We start from the raw sequence: 24,239 nt of genomic DNA, 5'->3' as shown, positions 1-24,239 counted from the left end.
TATCCTGTTGAACAATCCGATTCATCCTCTTTCCTTCTAGAGTTCATATAACTAAAGAAGTCCTTGCTGTTTTTCTTTTGCCATAGATTTCTCATAATCTGCCTTGACTTGCCTATTCTTTTTTGTGATTTGATTACAGACTAGCTTATATCTTTCACAGGTGTCTGTGTTTCCTGATAATTTCTATGCATCCCATGCATTGTCAGAGTAACTAATGAGACTCTGCCAGGAGTCTCATTAGTTTCTCTGATATCCATTTAGGCCTAAACTTAAAACAGTATTTCTTAATCGGTATGAAAAACCTAGTAGCTTCCATGATTACTTCCTTGAATGCTTCCCATTTAGAATTTGCTGTTGACAACATCAGATGGTCCAACTGTACAGAATTTAAAACTGTCTGAGACTACTCTAGTCACCTCTATGAAAGCAAAAACCCTTTTACCGCTGATGGTAGTAATATCTTTAAGTAGTAATATCAAGAGTACGAGAACGAGAGTATCCTGTGCAGACGTACATTTTTACCGCTCCTGAAAAAAAAAAAATGTTTTTTCTGATTTATTTTCTGTTTTATTAGCTTAAATTGGCATATTAACTTATTTTCTAGAGTAGTTTTATATTCTTATTTACAATACTTAGATTAAAGTAACTTAGATAGAGATTTTGTAGGTAATTATTTAGTATCGGAAAGGGTATCAAATCCACGTGTTTACCATTCATAATTGCTGCCATTGTAACGCAATACAAAATATCTCGAAATAGATAGCATAAGCTTAATATAGTATAGTATAGTACATAATATTGTCAATTATGTCAGATAATTAATCTTGCTGAACTTCATTGTCAATTAAATTGTACTTTTAACTATACATATAATGACTTGGGTTACGTAACATAAATAATTAGTAAAAAATAAATAATTAATACTTAACTTGAAACGAAAGTTATATAAAGGGATTTCGTAGATAACACTCGATACTGAAACATAAATATAGTGTTATAACTGTGTTGAGATATAAGTTTAGTGTTTTAATTTTGTACATTTTATTGAAATTAAATCGAAATCATGACTCTGACCAGAGCATCAAAGCAAAAGGCTCAAGCTAATGGGAGTGCTGTGGGTCAGAGGAGAACTGAGGGGGGCAGCTGCCCTCTGAATCACAGCCTATTAAAATGCACTACTTGCTTGACGTTTGTGGAGCAGTCAGGTACGGGACATGATACTGCCATGGGGGATGTCTTTGTGTGTGCACGATGCAAGGAGTGTAAGGAAATCAGCCGACAACTCAGCATTGTTATGGGCCTATATGAGAGCTTGAAGGACAGGGCGGATGCCATCGAAGGATTAAAAGTGAGGGGCCCATCAAGCTCTCAGCTGCCCACACCAATGCCAGAGCTTGCACTTGGTCATCGCGCAACACAGCGGCAGCCCCCAAAGCAGAATGCGCTGGTCCCAAAGGAACTAGTAGTTGTTGGTGACTCTATTGTCAGGGAAACGGGAAACATGCTTTGTAAAAAGGATAGGTGGAACAGGACCAGGGTATGTCTGCCAGGGGCAAAGGTTGATGACGTTGTAGAGCGGATATCATCTTTTAAGGGCACAAAAGGTGGTATAGTTGTATACGTTGGCACTAATGATATTAAGAGTAGGAGACAGACGGAATTACTTAACAAGTACAGGTCACTGTTGAAAAAAAGCCGTGAATTAGGGTTGAATTTGAAAGTATCCGCAATTCTGCCCAGACACGATAGGAGGGAGTATATGATGAGAGCCCTGTCGATCAATTCAGCCCTGGAAGGATTGTGCAAGGCTCAAGGGGTAGAATTTTTTTCAGCCTGGTCTGTACTTGTTAACAGGAGAGACTGCTTCTACAGGGATGGGATACACTTAATTAGAAAGGGTGCAAGAATGTTTGCTGACGCTATCGAGGCAGTGTTAGGTGGGTCGGAAAACTGCTAGATTGGGGGAATACAAGGACTAATAGATTAACAGTAGCCACTGGCAGAGATGAAAGTAATTCTTGCACTGCTTCTATTGGAATGAGCCGCAGCCTGGAAAATAAGATGCAGGATATTTCAGAGACTGCTGGGAATCATTGGGGTACAAATAAACACATAGGTTGTGTTAGAGTAGCTAAGAAAAAGAACAGGTGCATGTATACTTGCATGTAACACCAATGCTAGGAGTTTAGTAAATAAATTTGATGAATTTGAGGTATTGCTCAAAACATCAAAGGCAGATATTGTGGGGATTTCAGAGACGTGGTGTCACACAGATATAAGGAATGCAGAACTGGAATTTAGGGAGTACAATGTCTACAGAAAGGATAGACAGGATAGGAAGGGAGGAGGGGTTATGCTATTAGTTAAGAAATACATAAAATCCAAGGAAGTGAAGCCAGTCGACATTGCTGGACAGTGCAGTGTCGAGTCAGTTTGGTGTGACATTAGCATTGGGAGATCAAAATTGAGAGTAGGAGTGTGCTATAGGCCTAATGACTCTGATGAGTATAATAAGAAACTGTACGGGAAAATAGAGTGGGCCAGTAAATCAGAGAGTCTTATAATGGGGAATTTTAATTTCCCAGATATTGACTGGAATTTGTGGGCTGGTCACTCACACACTAGCAAGGCTTTTGTGGATTTATTGGATGATTGTTTTCTACATCAGCATGTTCAGGAGGCAACTAGAGGGAGTAATACTCTTGATTTGATTATCAGCAGTGATTCTTCATACAATAAGAATCTGCAGGTAAATGAACCACTAGGTGGCAGTGATCACAGTGTGCGGAAGTGGGATTTACAAAAAGAGGTAACTACCATTAGGGGTAAAGGGAAGGGAAGGGTTATTGCTTTCGTAAAGGCGACTACGATGGACTGAGACAGTATTTAAATTCTATAGTGGGACCAACTGATGATGTTACCAACAGCAAATTCAAAATGGGAAGCATTCAAAGAACTTATCTTGGAAGCTACTAGGCTTTACATACCAACTAAGAAATATTGTTCAAGGTTTAGGCCTAAATGGATGTCAGATGAACTGATGAGGCATATGGTAGAGAAGAAACATCCATGGGATACATACAAATCAACACGTGACACAGAAGCCTATGATAGATACAAGTTGATCTGTAACCAAGTTACAAAGGAGGTTAGGCAGGCGAAGGCAGATTATGAGAAATCTTTGGCAAGTGATGCAAAGAAAAACAGCAAAGAGTTCTTTACTTATGTAAACTCTAGAAGGAAGCGGATGGATCAGATTGGTCCACTTGATATCGATGGATCAACTGTTGATGATCCTGCTCAGGTAGCTAACAAACCGAATGAATATTTTGCATCGACATTCACACATGAGGAGTTATTCAGCGAGGGGAATGCCAGAGGTATATTCAACTCTGGCAGTAAGCTAGAGAATCTTGTAATAACTGAGAGTAAAGTGGAGGAGAAATTGTTGAAGATACATACAAGAAAGGCACCTTGGGTGGATGTGATCTATCCAGTTATATTAAAGGAAGCAGCAAAGGAAGTAAGCAAACCCTTAGCCATAATTATGAGAGCTTCCTTGGATTCAGGGGAAGTACCCATGGACTGGAGATGTGCAAATGTGACCCCAATTCACAAAGGAGGATCAAAGGGCGAAACAAGTAATTATAGACCTGTTAGTATAACTTCTGTTCCTGGAAAATTAATGGAGGCACTGGTTAAAGAAGCACTGCAGGATCATCTAGACAAGACTTCAGTTATAGCTCAGAAACAGCATGATTTTGTTAAGGGGAAGTCTTGCCTGACCAATTTGATTGGATACTATGATGCAGTCACAAAAGAACTGGATGCAGGGAATAACTTTGATATTATATACTTGGATCTTAGAAAGGCTTTTGATACTGTTGCACATGGAAGACTGCTGCACAAATTGGAGCAGTGTGGCATTGAAGGCAAATTGCTGCTATGGATAAAGGGGTGGTTGAGGGGGAGAAGACAGAGAGTGGTAATCAATGGCCACTGCTCATCGTGGACTAATGTTATTAGTGGAGTCCCTCGGGGTTCAGTATTGGGTCCATTATTGTTTTCTGTATTTATAAATGATATTGATGATGGTATATCAAGCTTAATGTCCAAGTTTGCAGACGATACGAAGGTTGGCAGGGTTGTCAAGGACACTACTGACACTATGCTACTGCAACAGGATCTGGAAAGGTTGAGCAGATGGGCTGGGAGGTGGCGAATGAAGTTTAACATTGACAAATGTAAAGTACTACATATGGGAAACAGCAACCCCAGAGCAACGTATCAACTCTGTGGTACTACACTGACAGTGGTAGAGAATGAAAGGGACCTGGGGGTGGTTGTGCAGGCAGATATGAAGTTTTCTGAGCAGTGCAGACGGGCTGCAAGAATAGCTCACGGTGTATTGTCGATGATATATAAGAATTTTTCTAGCAGGGATAAGGATGTGATTATTCCCTTGTATAAGGCAATGGTCAGACCGCACCTAGAGTACTGTATACAGGTCTGGAGGCCTCATTTCAAGAAGGATGTAGAGCTGCTGGAACGAGTACAGAGAAGGGCAACAAGATTAGTGAATGGAACAAAGGGGTGCTCTTACGAAGAAAGGCTTATGTTTTGCAAATTACAGTGTCTGGAGACTAGGCAGCGGCGAGGTGATCTGATAGAGGTGTATAAAGCCTTGAATGGTTTGAGCATGCTCAATGCTGATGGGATTCTTCCTCTTGCTCAGAATAATCACCTGAGAGGGCATAAATTCAAATTGAGGAAAGACAGATGTAGGATAGATGTGAGGAAATTTACCTTTAGCCAGCGGGTGGTTGGTTGCTGGAATAGAATTCCATCCCTTGTCGTGGAAGTTGATAGCCTAAATAAGTTTAAGGCTCAGCTGGACAGGTATTTCGAACGAACAGAGGGGTGAAGTGGAAGTGGTTATTTTTTATTTATTTATTTGTTTTTTTTTTTTTGGCTGATGATGCATAAGCTTGCTTTCTTGCATCAAATGCCTCTACTAATGCTAATGCTAAAGTAAATCCCACTTCAGTACAGTGTGATCACTGCCACCCAGTGGTTCTTTTAGCTGCAAATTCTTAATGCACGAATATTCATTGCTGATAACCAGATCAATAGTATTAATCTCTCTTGTTACCTCTAATATGTTGCTGAAGAAATCAATCATCCAATAAATCCAGAAAATTCTTGCTAGTTTGCCAGTGACCAACCCACAAGATCCAGTCAATACTGGGAAGTTAAAATCCTCCATTATTAGACAATCTGATTTACTGGCACACTATTTCTCTGTACAGTTGTACGTTGTGCTCATCAGACTCATTATGCCTATAACACACTCCTACTCTCAACTTGGTTTTCCCAGTGATTATGTCACACCAAACTGATTCAACACTGCACTGTCCACACATGTCAATTGGGTGCACTTCCTTAGATTTTGTGTGTTTCTTAACTAACAGCATAACCCCTCCATATTCCTCCCTTCCTATTCTTTCTGTAAAAATTGTACACAGAAATTCCAATTCTGCCCTGCTTATATCAGTGTGACACCACATCTCTGATATCCAAACATTATCCGCCTTTGATGCCTTGACCAGCACTTCAAATCCATCAAATTTATTTGCTATACTCCTAGAATTGGTCTACATGCAAGTATACATTCACCTATTCTTATTCTTAGTTACCCTAACACAGTCCATGTATTTATTTGTTCTGTGATGACCCCCACCAAAAACCCCAGCACCCTGCCCTCCATTCTAATAGAAGCAGTGCAACAATCCCTTTCACCTCTGTCTGCGGCTACTGCTAATCTTTCAGTCTGCAAATCCCTCCAAGCTAGTAGTTTTCCGACCCACCTAATGCTGCCACGATACCATCAGCAAACATTGTTGCACCCCTTTTATTTAAGTGTATCTGATCCCTTTAGAAGCAGTCTCTCCTGTTAACAAACACAGACCACGGTGAGAAAAATTCTACCCTGTGAGCCTCGCAGAATCTGTCCAGGGCCGAATTGATTGACAATTGTGGGAAGTTAAAATCGCCCATTATTAGACATTCTGACTTACTGGTGCAGTATATTTCTCTGTATAGTTGTTTCCTGTACTCATCAGAGTCTAATGTCTAATAATGGGGAATTTTAAATTCTCAGATATTGACCCGAACTTGTGGGTTGGTCACTTGAAACTAGCAAGACATAAATATGTGGTTGTCCACTTATATTTATTTCAAAACATATTACCTGTTATCCTGACAATAGTCTTCCAACAAAATGAGATCACCTTCACACAGAGGTATGCGCTGGACTATTCTTTTCTGGGTGTGAATGGTTTTGGCAGGTCATGAGATACTCAAGTCCCTGATGAGCTCCCAGTTATTTGTTTCTAGGGCAAGCACTGATTTCTTCAGTGACTGAAATTTTTCTCATAATGAATCGACTTCTAATTTCAGATTGGTACACTCCTTACATTGGTTGCAAAGAAAATAATCATCAGTTCAGCTAGGTTTGTCAACCAGACCAACCTTAAAATGCATGCCACATGCCATATAAATGATGAACTTGTGACTCACATCAAATGCCACAGGCATTTCTGATGTTCACACTGGAAATTTCCAATTTCCAGTGTGAACTAATAATTAGTACAGAAATAAATAAATATGTTACAGTTATTTTTCTCAGAATTTTATTTATAAAATTAAAATTTCATGTGATTTTTATGATCATTCCTTCCCTCCCCAGAATACATTGTGGAATCATTGGTTTAGAACAGCGATGCTTAATCTTTTATATTGAAGGGCTGCACTGAGGATTTTGCAAGATCCCATGGATCATGTTCAGAAGGGGTTAGTTTAACACTGTAATGTTTTGTTCCACAAGAATTAATAAAGAATTAAGATGCATATTTTTTAAATTACTTTCCTTTAACACAGCTACAAAATCAAACACAACTCTTTTCCTTGCCAATCTACAAAGAAATACTTATTTTCCCACTGCCCATTAAGTACATGACAATTTCCAGGATGGACCACAGAATAGATAACTTTGATATAAAAAAAATAATAATAAATACTGTAAATTGCAACATTTAAGCTTAATAAGAAAACATTTATTAAATTTATATTTAATTATGAATATTGATAAAAGACATTCTAGTTTCAGGACATTTTGTACAATTGAAATACAGTTTTCTTAAATTATTTTTTAATTTGAAATTCTTCGGTTTAGTGATAAAATAACTATTTTTACTTTATAACTATTTTTATAACTGATTTTTAAATAAGAAAATTATCTACTTTAGTCTGATAATAAATGTCATACAAAAAAACTTACACTTCAGGCTCTCCATTCACAACAGCACATGAACATGTGCATGGCAAAGAATGAGTAACACGAGGAGCAGAAGGATTACTAGTAGTTACAGTTTTATCTTGATACTCCAATGTACCTTCCCAGATTGAGCGCCGCTCTTTGGCAGCACCTGATAACTGAGACTGCTGTTGAGGATTCTGTCCTGTCATTGTTATTGACGGAACAGAAGTTTGTCCAGTGTGGGACTGCAGATTTGGTGAAGATGCAGTTGCCATAATTGGAACCTGAGAAGTAACCAGTTGGTTAACACTTGTTACATTTACCATTTTTGATTGTATAGTTACTGGAATTCCTTGCTGAGCCTGTACTGTGGTAGGAATTGTTACATTTTGCTGCTGCACTTGTTGCTGCTGCTGTTGCGGCTGCTGCGAAAATGATGGCAGCTGAGATAGTTGTACAGCTAATGCTGCTGAGCCATTTACACCTGCAACTGTAGTAACTGGAACTTGAGTAGTGTTACCTGTCCTAAGGGTAATAGGAGTTACACCAGAACGTAATCCACCTACAAAGATAATGCATTTTTAGTATAAAGTTTTACTAGTGAACAGTATTATCGTTAGTAGAAAATGGAAGAAAGCAAGTTTATAAAGAATCAGACAAAAAAAAAAAAAAAAAACCTTCCCACATCACTTGTCCATCCTCTCCAATAACTTTTCTAGTTCTTCCTTGAATTTGTTCAAACTACCCCCTTCCATAACAACAGATAGAAGTATTTCAACAATCAACTGCCCGAAGGCAAACTTCCACACATTTATCCCACAACCATCCTTTCTCAATTTGAATTTATGTCCCCCTCGTGTGTAGTCTAGTGAGACCACCCTCTTGTTCCCTTCACTAATCTCGTTGGCCTTCTCTACTCACTCCAGATGATCTACAGCCTTCCTAAGATGAGATCTCCATACGTATATGCAGTACTCAAGATGCGGCCTAATCGCCTCCTTATTCCTGCCAGCAAAACCCGCATGAGCTGTCCTGGCAGCTGGTTTGCACTGCTCAGAGAACTTCATATCTGACTGTATGCACCTTACATTTTTCAATGCTAAACTTCAACTGCCATTTCTGAGCCCATCTACCTAATCTTGTGACAGTAGCATACCCAAATTACTGTGATTAACCACCCTAAAAACCTATGTATCTCTGCAAACTTAGGCATTAATACTGATATACTTTCATCAATATCATTAATAAATGCAGAAAGCAACAGAGCATATACAGAGCTTGTTTGTTTGTTTTAGGGCTTTGCGGCGCAAGGACAGCAAAGGCCATAATGCGCCATATACAGAGCATTGTCCATTTCGAATGAACGGAGGGGTGAAGTGGAAGTGTTTTTTTTTTTTTTTTTTTTTGGCTGATGCTGCATAAGCTTGCTTTCTTGCATCATATGCCTCTACTAATGCTAATAACCACTCTCTGCCTTCTCTCACTCAGCCAATAGAAATGATGGGAATGAAAATATATGCATTTCAAACATTGTACAATATTTTAATAAATGCCTCAGATTTGTTTAAGTACTACCATGACCTTCTTAAAATCATGGCTGGTTCCTGATAGCAGTAACAGCCACAGCCATCCCTGGTGGCTGTGATACAGTGATACTTTATTTCAGGCTACAGCCCTATAAATCTTATGGTAAGGTTGCAACATATAAAGAAACATTTCATTTAAACAACAATATGTATCACAAAACATTCCATACACAAAAAATCATGTTCACTGTTTGGAAACCAATGTTCTTTTCAAAACACAAATGTTCTTTTTTACTGTTTCTGCTACTGAATATTACTCTCAATTTCTGTTTCTTTAGCCATCTTAGACAGATTAACTGTCTTTTCAATTCTTTACTGTGTGTAATAATAAAAAAAGGACAAATTAGAATTTATTCTGTGTCTCAATTGCAGAGTTGGTGATACCTAAATATTATAAACCCTATAATATGCCAACATTTATGAAAATTTATTTTATTTTTTGCTGATTAGTAATAATATTTAGTTTGCACCATTAAAATATCTTATTAATAATCATTGTAATCATAATTTAAAATAGTCACATTTATTACATTACATTTCAATTTCTGAAAGTTTTTGAAGTAATACTTCACACCCACAAACAGTAATTTCTTTTTCAAAATGTACAAAAAACAAATATATACAGCCAAGTAAGTTGTTACAAATTTTACAATTTTCTGGATTTTAGAGGGGTATACTTAGTGGTTAAGCAGATTTAGAGGAGTCCATTTCAATGAATACTAAGCCCAAAAAACTGATTTTATTTACATCTGTAAATATTTATAATGTTTATCTTGCCCTTCCACCTGGTTTTTGCAAGCAGGAATTAAATCGCATGGTCTTACTTCTCATAGCAGGACAAGCTTGCTTATGTAATGAGTTACCCACTAGTAATGCACTACTTTTGACAGATATCTAAAATTATGTTACAACTTTGAAAAACTATGATTTTGTATAACACAACTTCTTTATTCAATGTGAGTTGTTCTGCTTGTCATCACAGGCCACCTGCTACTTGCTGAGGGACCAATTAGCCCTATATGTGACATAGCAGTATCATTATTTAAACAAATGTCTAATTAACCTTCTGGAGAGGCCATCTGTTTGAAAGTACAGGTAGCCCTTGTTTTGCGCCGATTCGCAATAGTGCTGATCATTAACCACAACGGCATTTTTATTTATTTTTGCAATTGTTTTTTTTTTCCCCATTTTTTTTTATAAATTGAAAGTTTAAAATCGTCAGTTGTTGTTGTTGTGGTGGTGTTTTCTGGCGCATGGGCTACTTAGGCCATACTGCACCTCCCAAATTAATTGAGTCATGATAACTGCACAGTAAGCAGTTAGAAATGGTCATACATTTTTATTTGTTTCAAATAGAAAAAGAATTCAGAGAGATTTGCTTTTTAGAGAGAGAGAGAGGTTGTTGTAGATCTGAAATTAAACTAAAAGACATTCACTGGTCATTGCTGAACAAGTTAAATTCAAGGAGTATATGTTTACTATAAGAGGTTACGAGCAGTGTGCACACTGCGGAGGATCATTTCCTGTAAGCAGATAGAGATGTGTAAGGTGAGTGTGACCTATACGAGTTCTGGCTAAGATTACTACTTCTTTTCTATTTTTACGAAGGCTAAAAGTCCATAATTGTGGTTTAGGTTTTATTTGGAATAGCCTGTTATTTGTTTGCATTTTCCACAGAAGTGTCCATTGTTCCATAGATGTTCTCCATATGTTATGTCTATAATCAGGATATGGAACTAGGTCATTTATTGATGATACGATGGAAGGATGCTTTGCAGCATTATCTGCACATTACTTTCCTGGAATACTACTGTGGCCAGGGATCCATGAAAAGATAACAGTTTTCTGATGCTCATGAAGATGCATCAGCTTATTCTTTATGAGTTTTAATAAAGGATTTTTAGGTGGGGATGTGCTTTTCAAAGCTGAAAGAGCACTCTGTGAATCAGTATATATTATACTTTTATTTATTGACAGCAGCAAGATGTTTTCTAGAGCAAGCTTAATGGCATGGAGCTCAGCAGTGTAGCTGCTGCATGCAGTTGGAAGTGAAATTGAAACAGTTTTATAAGGGAAACAGCAGCTGCACCCACTCGATTATCAGACTTTCAACTGTCAGTATAGCTCTTGGTAAAGTGGGAGTACTTTTGTGAGTAAGCAATATGTAGTTGTTGACTGTTAATATTTGCTATAGAACCTTTACCCCATTGCTCAAAGTATTCATCAGAAGAAAGTGTGAAGTAAGTCCAAGGGGGGGGGGGAGATCCGGATCTTTTGATTCTCTGAGGATATTATCAAGCTGAATATTCCAGCTTTCGGTTAGATTCTGCAGCCTGATACCAATAGGCCAAATTGTTCTAGGTTTATTTGCATAATGGGCTTTCCATTGAGGATTATGCAACAGTGGCCAAACAGGATGAGCAGACAGGCTTTTAATTTTAGCTGACTAGCTCATCACAAACATTTTTCTTCTGATGCTAAGTGGAGGCTCGTGAGCCTCAATATAAAGACTTTGAACTGGTGATGTTCTATATGCACCTAGGGCTATCCTAAGAGAAGAGTGTTGGAGGGGCGCAAGAAGGGCCAAAGTGCTTTCCCTAGCTGAGTCATAAACAGGTGCTCCGTAGTCTAGTTGAGATCTAATCAGAGATTTATATAAGTGGGGCAGGGTATAACAATCGGCACCCCAAGATGTACTGGAGATGACCCGGAGTACATTCATTTTCTTCGTGCAAATGGTTCTTAGACACTTGATGTGCTCATGGAAGTTTAACTTCTTATCAAAAATTAGCCTTAGGAGGAGAATACTGTTCACAACTGGTAGAGGATGATTAGCCAAATGCAACTCAGGTTCAGGATGCATTCTGCGCTTCGTGCAGAAATGCATGGCTGTAGATTTGTGGCTTGACAGTTTGTATCCATTTTGCGCCATCCATAATTCAACGTTATTAATGGATATTTGTAGATGCCTCTCAATATAGTTTATATTCTGGGAATGGTAGGATATGGTGAGATCATCTGCATAGAAATACAAGTCAATGGTATTTGGAATGCTGTTTGTGATGTTATTTATTCGTATTGCAAACAGAGTGGCACTAAGAACAGAGCCTTGTGGGACTCCTCCTTTTTGAATGTATGTTTGAGATAAAACATGCTGGTGCCTCTCTTGGAAAGATCTGTGCCGAAGGAAGCTTTGAATAAAATATGGTAAATGTCCTCTCATATATATAGAATGGAGATCTCTTAGGATACCATAGCAGCATGTGGTATCAAAGGCGTTCTCAAGGCATATCATGGTATCAACGCATATCATGACGAGATGTTGATTTCTGATGAATGCATTTCTTATCTTGGATTCAGCTTTGGTCATGAGGTCTAGGGAAGATCTATTCTTTCGGAAGCCAAACTGATTATTACTGATTATGTTTTGGGATTCAAGGTACCAGATGAGTCGATGGTGAACCATTTTTCCCAAAGTCTTACTCAGGCAGACAGTTAGAGAAATTGGTCTATACTTGTTAGGAATTGAATGGTCTTTTCCAGGTTTAGGTATGACTATTACATAAGAATGTCGCCAGGAAGTAGGGAAAACATGTTCTGAGAATATCCTATTCTAAAATTGAAGTTCAGTTTCCTTTTCTCAACTTCAGCTTTAATTTTTTGAAAAGATGGTTGATATGCAGTTGAGGCGGACAATTCACAGAACACCGTTTCTAAGGCATTGGCAATTTCATCAGCAGATGAGATCTCCTTCCCATTCCAATTAATAATAGAAGGCAACATATGATATTTACCATTCAGTTTCTTTATTTTTTCCCAAATTATTCAGGTATCAGTATCTTTGTTGATTGAGGAGGCAGATTTTATTCATGACTCTCTTTTCGCCTTCCGCCGGATATAACGAGTTTTGGCTCTTAGTCTCTTGAAGTTAATAAGGCTGCCAGTGGTGGGATGTTTGCGGAGGGTATTCCAGGCTGCGTTTTTTTCTCTCTTCACTTTGTTACAATCAGCATTCCACCAGTGATTCGTATGCCAATGGTTCCTTATTTGAGACTGTGGGATGGTGGCTTTTGCAGCTGTTAGTATCTGCATTGTGATATGATCGGTGACAGTATCAACAGCAGAAGACTATGATGTTATCATCATCAAAAGATACATGACTGGTAAATTTCATCCAGTTTGTTTGGAATGGGTGGTTTGAACACTACAGATTAGTGGATAGTGGTCACTGTTTAGAAGATTGTCATGTACTGCCCACTATAGTTAAGAAGAGGATTGGAGAGCAAATTGAAAGATCCATTGCAATGGTTGACCCAGTAGGAAAATGGATATATGTCAGTAAGCCAGTATTTAATAGTGTCAGATTCTCTCTGTCAAGTAACATTTCAACAAGTTCACCACATCCATCTGAGACAGAGAACCCCATAACGGATGATGTCCATTAAAATCTCCTAATAAACAAATAGGCGAAGGTAACTGAGAAATAAGATTTTCCAGTTGGTGAATTGTACATTATTGGTTCGGTGGAAGATAAATTGAGACCAGTATTAGAGTGATACCAATTACTACACGGGTGGAAACAGCTTTCAATTGTGTTTGCAATGGAATGTGTCTGGAGGGGACTCGTGAGTCCATGAGTATAGCTAACTCCTCCATGCGGGGCTATTAGTATCAGATCGACCTTGTCTGTAGATAGTATAATGCCTGAGGGGTGAGATTGCTTCACCTCAACCAGATCTAATTTTTGCAAATTTTTCACTTCTTAACAATGGGGAAGTCTCTGGGATGGAACTGTCAGTGGTGTATTACTGCATTGATCGACTGCTTTTGATGGAGATGGATGTTGGACTGATCGGGCCCAGTCTGAGATCGATGGATCTGGAGGGATAGACACTTCTGTCTGACATGCTCTTGATTGGTGACTATGAGTAGCAGAGGCATAAGTGCATTTTGGATTACTTAATCTTACTTGTTTTCTTGCTTCCTGGTAGGAAACTTTATTTTCAACTTTATACTTTTGTATCTTTTTTTCCCCAAACTTCCAGAGGTCGCAGTCTTTTGAGTATGCCGGATGGTTGCCTTTGCAATTTGGACACTGTGGGGTTGGTGCTTACATTCTGTTTATGTGTGAGTTTTACAAGCACAGTTTGAACATGTTGCATCTCCACGGCATGATGTCTGGGAATGGCTGAATTTCTGGTATTTAAGGTTCAGAATATATGGTCGAATGCGACAGTTTAAGATATCCCGACTTGACTGAAGCTGGTAGGTTTGGAGAACTGAAAGTTCGAATTATACTCCTGGTAGGAACTAAACTGCCATCTTTTCGGATCAGGATCCTCTTTGCACGAGTGACTTTTTGTTCTTTAAGTTCCTGGACTATTTCATCTTCAGGAACGCTCAATAGATCCCATTCAGTGAGTACTCCCTTTGAAGAATTGAGGGTATTATGTGGTGTGATTTGAACTGGGATTCCACTAAAGGATGTCAGACTTAATAATAGTTCAGAGTGTCGAGAATTGGTGGTCTCTATTAATAAATCTCCAAATTGGAGACATTTCACCATTTCTGGTGAACTTGCAGAATGTTCAAAGCATCTCTGAATGATAAAGGGGGAGAGCTTGCCCACAGGTTGTGCTGACAGAGAATGTATTATCAGGAATGCTGGTAATTCCTGCCTGCCAATGTCTTTCTTCATTCTCTCCGACAGAGAAGTCATGGTCAGTGTCGTGAGTGTCATTTGGTTGAGAGTTCTTTGGCTCTAAACATAGAAAATCACTTGTTTCCATCTCTGCCCCTTTTGGCACCAGGGGTTGCCTTATCCCCCATGTTACTGGCCCTACCACATGGAGGCAGGAGCAGTGCCACCAGTGACCAAGCGGTTGTTCAAGTAAGTAGAGGGTTAGTAATGAATATATAGAATAAAAAAAGAAAGGTGGATTTCTTTTCTTGGTTTACTTTTGACCTTTAAAGAACCACTTCAAGTAAACAAAAGAACAGGTGACGCTAGAAAAGAAACAGAACTATATCACTTTGGGAGAGCACTACATATTCGCAGGAAGAAAATCGCTTATCACTATCGCTTGGCACTTGGGGCCAAAATCATCAGACAAAATTTATCGGCATAATACTGTGCTATGTATCGTGCACTGTTCATGTGATTTAGGACAATCTGAGCCAATCAGCAATTAGTGCGTTCGTATCAGAGACGAGAAAGATTCCCGCCCTCAAAGTAACCACTCTTAGATGTGGGCAATAAAGATCCTTTCGGTGAAGCATTCAGTTGGTTGTTGTTTACAGTATTTACACATGTTTGAAATTTATTAGGCTAGCAATTTTTTATTAATCATGCTATTAATAAATTGAATAATAATGATAGTGATAGCCATGTGCAGTTTTTTCCAATCGTGTCATAAAGTTTTTTAATTTAATAGAATAAAGACTTGCCATGTTTGGTAAAAAAAGTTAATTGAATCCTATGCAATATTCGGAGGATGGAATCTGGTGAAAGCTGCCCTAATTTATGTAGGGCTATGGATATGCCTCCATCGACTATTAGTACAACTATGAAGAATGCTAATAAAATAAAACAATCAATGGAAGGTAAAATTTTTGGTGCACGGAACCTAAACCTGTGATTTCCGATCAACTCCGTTATATAAAGGGTTCAATTTGCAACTGTTCCCCCAGGAACATAACCCCAACATAAATCGAGGGCTTCTTGTTGTGCAATACCAAGGCAACACATTACAAGGACAAATTCATTCTGCTGTAAGAATTAAAACCATTGCATTATCTGTGTAATTTATTGGAGGATTGAAGTGGTGGAACCCATGTTTAGTCTCCAGAGCTAAGTTCCGGTCAACCCTTCCCCATCTCTTCCATCATGCAGTATGATTGATGACTTTTGAAGTTATGATGAACATTGTGGCGAAATCCAATATTCCTTACATTTCAAGGGTACAGCTCTAAAATGGTGTTTGCAGGGCGGCCGCTAGCCAGTACACAGGACCGAACCTATTGGTAACTCTCTAGGAGGCTTCCGGATCAGCTAGTGTATAATCTTGCTACCTCTACTCTGCCAGATAGTGACTTGAGGGAATCTGAGTAGTGTGAATGCGGGGAGCATTGTTGACGCCACATTACATCAAGGATCTGGATATATTCCTACCATGTGTACGTCATATCTAAAAATTTCATTACTTCATACAGTATGTCCCACCCACTTTTTCTTACTATTGAATACACCATGAATTGTCACACTAATAGAGCAAGCTTATCTGCGAAGAGATCTAAACCTCTCAAACCTCCCTAATTAATTTCACAAATATACGTGGTCTCAATTCTAATCTCAACGATGTCCATTTCCACTTGCAGTCTGCCAAACCCAATTTACTTTTTCTGACAGAATCTCAGTTATCGGTTGATTCAACTACTGCTCATCTCAGAGGCCCAAATTATTCGCGGTATCATTCCTTTTGCCTCAAAGGTGGTACTTGTGCATATATCCGTTCTGATATTCCCTGTCAGAGACTTGGCAATTTGGAATCTTCTCTCTTTGATCTTCTCTGGCTTAAAATCTCTCTACCTCACTGTGGAAAATTCATCTGTTATCTCTACCATTCTCCCAACTCCACTAATCACTTGGAGCTCTTTGACAACTTCTCTTTGCAACTTGACTTTCTCCAGTCCAACTTTCCTAACAGTGAGGTAATATTCCTTGGTGATTTCAATGTTCACAACTCCAGCTGGCTTCCATTTTCTATTCACATCCACCCAGCTGGTTGAGATGCTGAGGCTTTTGGAATTACTAATGACCTTGCACAGATTGTTCATTTAACTACAAGAATACCGGACAATCCTAATCATGCAGCCAACACACATCATCTTTTTCTCACAAACAACTCTTCTAAGTACACGCTCGAAGTGAGAGTCCTTTAGGCACTTCAGATCACAACTTGGTGATTGTCTCTTCTCCAATGGAGCCTTTATCTCATGGCTATTCCCAACCTCATGTTGTTTGGCATTACAAGAATGCAAAATGGGATGACCTGCGAGATTTCTTTTCTTCTTTTCCTTGGTCAGATTACTGTTCCAAAACTTCTGATGTTGACGTCTGCTCAGATCGTGTCAGTGAAATTATTCTTGCAAGAATGGAGTCCTTTATCCCACACTCCACTTTAAAATCTCGTCCTTTATCTAAACTTTGGTTTTCCAATAAATGTGCTAAGACTGTTCATGAGAAGAATACTGCATATTGTAATTGGCTTGTTTCTAATTCTTCATTTTCATTTTCTGCCTAAACCAAAGCTCGCAATAATTGTAAAGCAGTTATTAATCAGTCCAAACTAGAGTTTGAACAGGCTAAGAGTAGAAAACTTGCTTCTTGCCCTAATGGTACCCGAGCATTCTTGTCTCTTGCCAAAGCTATTGACCGCAACTTTTGCCCATTTCTGCTCCCACCTCTGTCCAAACCAGATGGTTCTGTTGTCACTTCAGCCAAAGATAAAGCTGACCTGCTAGCATCCCATTTTTCTTCCAACTCATGTATTAATGATATTGGTAAAACACCTCTCACCATTCCCAACACGCTCCATTCAATGCCTCCTGTGGTCTTCCATCAAAAGGATGTCAGAAGGATTATGCCGATTCTTGATGCTAAGAAAGCTCCAGGTCTCGATGGTATTTCTCCAGTTGTTCTCAAAACCTGTGCTTTTGAACTTACTCCTATTCTTTGCCGCCTTTTTTCACTTTCTTATTCCAAATGTGTTTTTTCTTCTGCTTGGAAATTTGCTCATATCCAGCAGGTTCCTAAAAAAGGTGACAAATCCCTCCCATCCAATTATTGTCCCATTGCAATTACTTCTACTCTTTCTAAAGTAATGGAGAAATCAATTAACCGGCAACTCTTAAACTACCTAGAAACCTTCTGTCTGATCAACAATCACCAGTATGGATTCCATCAGTGTCGATTCACTGGTGATATTCTGGCTGTGTTACCCATTTATGGACTAATTCAATGGAAAGGTTCAGTGAAACACAAGTAGTTGCTCTTGACATTTCAAAGGCTTTTGATCATGTTTGGCATAAAGGTCTTCTAAACAAGCTTCCATCTTATGGTTTGCCAACTGTTTTTAGTAATTGGTTATCCAGTTTTCTCTCTGATCGCTCACTGAGATTGATGGTAGATGGCTCTTTGTCTTCTAACTTCTCCACTAATGCCGGTGTCCCCCAAGGTTCAGTTCTTTCCCCCACTCTTTTCCTCTTGTATATTAATGACCTTCTTCCACTGACTGGAAATCCTATCCATTGGTTTGCTGGTGATAGCACATTGCATTCCACTTTCCATTTTGAGAAACCTTGCCCTGTTCAATTAGCTTCAACTTCTCGAAAATCAGCTACCAATTCCTTAAATGCCAATCTTCAGGTAATTCTCCAGTGGGTCAAAGACAACTTAGTTGATTTCAACCCTTCTAAAACTCTGTCTTGTCTTATATCTCACAAAAAGGATCCTTCTGCTGCTATGCTTACCTTTGGTGACACACTGATTTCTAGGCAAAATGATATATATCTCTTTTGGGGATTACCCTGACTTCTAATCTCTCTTGCCACAAGCACATTACAAATATTGCTTCCTCTGCATGCCTTTTCTACAGATAATTCCATGGGCACTGTTCTTTTGAATTGGCTTCTATAATTCTCGCTCTCTCTCTCTTTCAAAACGGTCCGAACATGTGCAGCCACCAGCCAACATCCATTTACTGTCCAACTTCAAACTCATAGAACCAACTTTTCATCTTCCGCGTTTATTCATTCAACTGCCATTTTCTGGAACAACCTTCCTTCATACGTATTTCCTGAAAATTACAGTCTACAGAAGTTCAAGTCCGATGGCAACAAATATCTTCTTTCATCTTCTCAACCTCCAACCCAAGCACGGTACTAAGTACTATAGGCTCTAATACCTCTCGTGTTTGGGGTTCACATAAAAAAAAAAAAAAAAAAATCCCACTAGCCACACAAACAGATTAAAGGACAAAGTAGTCCAGCAAGCTTCTTTTAAAGAAAGAAATGTCACACTTTTTTGCATGGAATCTTAAAGACAAATGTAATTGTTAATCCCAGTGCTGGATTCCTTTCTTAATACTTCTGTATTGCAAAATATGCTGGATTTTAAGGTATTCCAAAAGTTGTAAAGCACCAGCTTTTAGTCTACTGTTTAACAACACAGTATGTAAGAAACAATTTGTGGTAGTGTACAGTTTCTTTAGTAAGCAATGTAAAGGCAGATGCAAAGTTCTCCATATGAGACTAATGTTTGTCAGCCTAGAATGAATGAATGCATCTGCCAATAGGTAAGTTTTTTTGTTTTTTTTGGAATTTTGTCTCTCTACATTGAAGGTAGAGATCATAATAATAAAACAATCTATTAATAGTAGTGCTTAATATTTTTTTACCAAAACAAAAGCAGTCCAAAGATGTGTAATGACACAGACCTTTCATTTGGGTATCACTTTCGACTACAATCCTCATTAGCGTGTCACCCCCTAGAATCATATGCGGCTTTTTTTTTTTGGTTTTTTTAATAGGTCCTAGCCACTGAAATCTCAGGAAACTAGGTGGCAGGGCCTGCCAGAGTAAAATATTAGCCTACTGGGAACCTGTCCTGCCTCCACGGGGCTATGTGCGGGCAACGTTGAGACCCATTAGGAGCCCAGCTGCTAAATAGTCAGAAGAACAATGGTAAATAACACAACACAACACATGCAAAGTCCATACACTTTTAAATCTCTGGCCTTTAACAGTGAACTGTTACACCCACAATGAAAGCAATGTGGAGATGGGAGAAACCACTAGTGCAGTTAGACACAAATACACTATAGACCTTTTTCATGCAGCTGCAAATAGAAACTTTTCCTTGAAATATTCTTGTTACATTCAATACAAATCAAAGAAAGATGATGTTACAAATATAAATTCGAAAAAAAAAAAAAATCCATAAGTGTAAACTTTTTTTTATTTTGAATACCACGTTACACATATGCAAAGTTTTCTAGTTGATATCAGTTTTTGCCAGCTGACATCAGCAACTGCAAATATACATACAGTATTTTCAGGGTAATAAGACATACTAAACAATAATACATGCCAATGTTTCAGAAAGTAAGTTTTGTTAAAAAAAAATTTTTTTAGTCCATATACTTAAAATACAGATTTTTTAATTAATTTTTTCAATTTTTTAAAATTTTATTTGATTATTGGAGGAACTTGGCATTCAGGTAACAGAATTGCACCTTGCCAAGTACAACCTCAATTCTTGTTTTAATCTGATTAGTGCATTTGTTTCATAACATATTTAGTGTTCCTTTCGCTTCAGCATTCTTTATAGTAAGCTTACAGGTCTTTTAGATAGTTGGATTTTTGATGCATGGAGAGGTTGTGATATAGGAAACTGTTGACCAACCTTTACAAGCTCTGGGACTTCAATGCTACTCAGACTAATAGATTAACAGAACCCACAAGCACAGGTGAAAGTGATTCTTGCAGTGTTTCTACTGGGACAAGCAAATATGTTTGCATTGTTGGGGTTACTAAGAGCAGAAACAGGTCCATGCATACTTCTGTGTACACTAATGCTAGAAGCATGGTAATGAATTTGAAGCACTGGTTAAGTTTGGGTTTGGGTTTTGGTTTTATTGGCGCATTAGCTACTAAGGCTATAATGCGCCAAGACCAGCTGGTTAAGTCATGAAGCACTTAGAATGTAAGAAATGCACCCAATTGATTGGGCAGCCAGTGCAGTGTTGAGCCACTTTAACGAGATATAAGCACTGGGAAAACAAAAATGAGAGTAGGAGTGTGTTATATGACAAATGGGTGTAATGAGTATAATGAACAATTATACAGACAAATAGAATTGGGCAGTAAATCCAGAATAGCTTAAAAAGGAAGGGGGGGGGGGTTAATAATCCAGATAATGAATTTGTGGGTTAGTCATCCATAAAGTAAAAGCAATTTTCTAGATTTATTGGATGACTGCTTTCTATATTAGAACATTAGCAAGGTGATGAGAGCCATAGCCTCCCTGTACACGTGATATGATTATTAGCAGTGACTCTTCATGCATTAAGAATCTACATGCATTAATAAAAGAACCACGGTGTGGCAGTCATCACAGTGTACAGGCAGTTCTCACTTTACGAGTTCCCGGGTTTACGAGTTTTTTCCCCCGAAGAATCAAGTATCAACAAAATCGAAATATGAACATTAATTGCACAAAATGAAGGCGCCTCCATAGCCAGGTGGGAAGGAGCAGCAGCGCGTAGCACACGCTTCTTGATTAGACCGGGGTTCGAGCCCGTCACCACCAAATATGGAGGATGCGGAAAGGTCAGGGAATGACCACCGCATATCCCGGAGCAATATGGCCTTAGTTGCTAATGCTCCTAAAAACAAAAAAAAAACCAAATAACAAAAACAACACAAAATGAATGTTAAACATTCATAAATACCACATTCCAAACCACATGCATAGCTATACAATACAGTGTATCCTGCTTTAGGATATTAATCAGATCCAGAGACACCATCATATCGTTAAAGTGTCGTAATGTGAACCCAATAACACATTGTTTTTTGGTAATTCGTTTCAAGATCTCGGAAGTTGAAATTTTCGCTGTATAAATAAGCTATTTATCTCTCTAAAATGCCATTTTTAAGGTCAAGTGTGACCTTAAGGCCATATAAAAGGTCGTGAGCGTGGTTTGTAAATCGTATTAGTTACCAATTCAAATCATTAAAATGCACTACACTTTCATCGTTATCATATGTTCCGTTATAAGAATCAAATTTAAACGCCTTTGTGATATTTTTCTAAAGCACATTTCTGGAGGTCACGACCATAAAACAATTTGCACCCTCCGGTTTATTGGGCTTTTCTGTTACTGCACGCAATTATGAATGGGTAGTAAACTCGATCTTCTTGCATTTGCGAAAATACCGATAGCTCGAATTGTGTGGTTTTTTACGTTATTATGGTGAAATGTGTTTCCCCTTTACTGAAATCTTCAATTGTATAAAAAACATAAATTCTCAGAATCTTCTCTTCACTCTTTTTATAAGCTTCGTAAACTTGTTACTCCATATGAATTGTGTTAGTTGCAATTTGTGTGTGCTGTTAAAAAAACGCTTATGCATGCAATCGTGAAATTTATAATTAAAAGAGATTATTTTGGAAACAAACGCCTCTTGAAACATTTCTGAAGAAGATGACTCCTTGTGTAACAAACCAACGAGTGCCGAGCCAATGATGACTGATCAACGAGTGTGCATTTAGTCGATGATAATGAAGAATAAACATTCTTGAACATTTGTAAGTCGTAAATAATTTCTCTATTATTATAATTTGCTTAATTTTACAGGCTACGTTTTCATTTCTTTCAATAAATCAATCATTGTTTAAACATAAACTAATTAGCTAACTAATTTCATTGTTGAAAACGTAACCCCTATTTTTAACCTTACGTCAATGGGAAGTAAATTCCCGCTTTACGAGCACGCGCGCTAGGAACGAATTAACTCGTAAAGTCGAGACAACTACCTGTATTGATGTGGAGGGGCAAGAGTTTTTGATTTCAGTAAGGTGACTATAATGGTCTCAGACAGTTTTTAAATTCTATGCACTGGGACCAACTGATGACGTTACCAGCAACAAATTCTAAATAGGAAGCATTCAGGAAAGTAATCACAGAAACTACTAAGCTTTTTTTTTTTTTTTTTTTTTTTTTTTTGCAACCTAAATGCAGTAAGTTCGAACTACTGTAGCACCCTGCCTTTCGGTGTTCCCCTAATACGGCAGTTTTCAATTATATCCATGTTCATTGTGTTTGGTGCTTTTCCGATTTTTCGGCATGACGCACTCAGCAACTGAGTCCAAGAAGGGCATTGGGCACCATTTTATTGCCGATGATTCAGTCTGTTTACAGCATTTGTGCACTCTGCGTGTCTCTGTATTCTGACAATTTTCCAAACTTTTTAAAGTTATTATATTATATTATAAAAAATATTTTTGTGTTAATTATCTAAGTGTAGTACCAGTAATAATAAAAAGTCTTAAGTAAGAGTCTTAAGGCTCTTACTTTAAATGTCTTACTTAAGGCTCTTACTTAAGAGTCTTACTTTAAATGCAAGTTAGAAATGTTTAAACTAAGTGAGCAAGGTATGCCTATGGCTGAGATAGGTTGTAAACTAGATTTGGCTCGCCAAACAGTTAGTACAATTGTGAATGCTAAGAAGAAAGTGTTGAAAGAAATGCAAAGTGCTACACCAGTGAACACTCAAGTTATAAGAAAACATTATAGCCTTATTTCTGACATGGAAAAACTTTTACTGATATGGAGTGAAGATCAAACCAGTCAAAACATGCCTTTAAGCCAAGCCATCATCCAGGACAAGGACTTAAGTCTCTTCAATGTTATGAAGGCTGAGAGAGGCGAGGAAGCTGCTGAGGATAAATATGAGGCTAGAAGAGGCTGGTTTAATAGGTTTAAGGAAAGAAGCCATCTCTGCAATGTCAAAGTACAGGGTGAAGCAGCTAGTGCTCATACAGTAGCTGCAACAAGTTATCCATGTGAGCTTTGTAAGACCATCAAAGATGGTGGATATACTAAGCATCAGATTTTCAATGTGGATGAAACGGCCATATATTGGAAGAAAGATGCAGTCTAGGACTTTTATTGCTAAAGAGGAGAAGTCAGTACTTGGCTGAAAAGCTGCAAAAGACAGGCTAACTTTCTTGTTAGGGGCTAATGCAGCTGGTGATTGCAAGTTAAAACTAATGATGATTTGTTTTATTGCTCAGAAAATCCTAGGGCCTTAAAGAACTATGCAAATGCCAGCCTTCCAGTTTATTATAAATCCAATTCAAAAGCTTCAATGCCCCTGGCCATCCTAGAGCTCTAATTGGTTTGTACAAGGAGATAAATGTTATTTATCTACCTGCAAATATAATTTCATTGCTGCAGCCTAAGGACCAAGGTAATTTCAGCATTTAAATCGTATTACCTAAGAAGGACTTTTGCTATGCTATAAATGCCTTAGAATGTGATACAGTAGCTGGATATAGACAAAATAAATGAAAAGCATTTTGGAAAGGCTTCACAATTTTGGATGGTATAAAAACTATTAGAGATGCATGGGAGGAAGTTAAAGAAACAACATTGAAAGATGTTTGGAAGAAGCTAATTCTCACACTTATGGACAATTTTGAAGTTTGGATTGAGAATTCAGTGGAGAAAGTCACTACAAATGTAGAAATGGCAAGGGAATTAGAATTG

General features: G+C 38.1%; 1 protein-coding gene across 2 annotated transcripts in view; it reads right to left on the bottom strand.

Moving 5' to 3' along the window:
• The window catches only part of LOC150077291 (mediator of RNA polymerase II transcription subunit 25-like), a 763,048-nt gene that overhangs the window by 450,563 nt on the left and 288,246 nt on the right, over positions 1-24,239 (bottom strand). For both annotated transcript variants that reach the window (XM_090386696.1, XM_090386697.1), the window contains exon 13: positions 7,340-7,880. In XM_090386696.1, the coding sequence (XP_090242822.1) occupies positions 7,340-7,880 (541 nt within the window). The remainder of the gene's footprint in view (positions 1-7,339; positions 7,881-24,239) is intronic.

This window comes from Mastigoproctus giganteus, chromosome 12 (genome assembly GCF_048544385.1).
Source record: "Mastigoproctus giganteus isolate SK-2022 chromosome 12, ASM4854438v1, whole genome shotgun sequence".
Classification (NCBI taxonomy): domain Eukaryota; kingdom Metazoa; phylum Arthropoda; class Arachnida; order Uropygi; family Thelyphonidae; genus Mastigoproctus; species Mastigoproctus giganteus.
The sequence above is the reverse complement of the archived record's forward strand: the minus strand, read 5'-3'. Positions and strand labels throughout refer to the sequence as shown.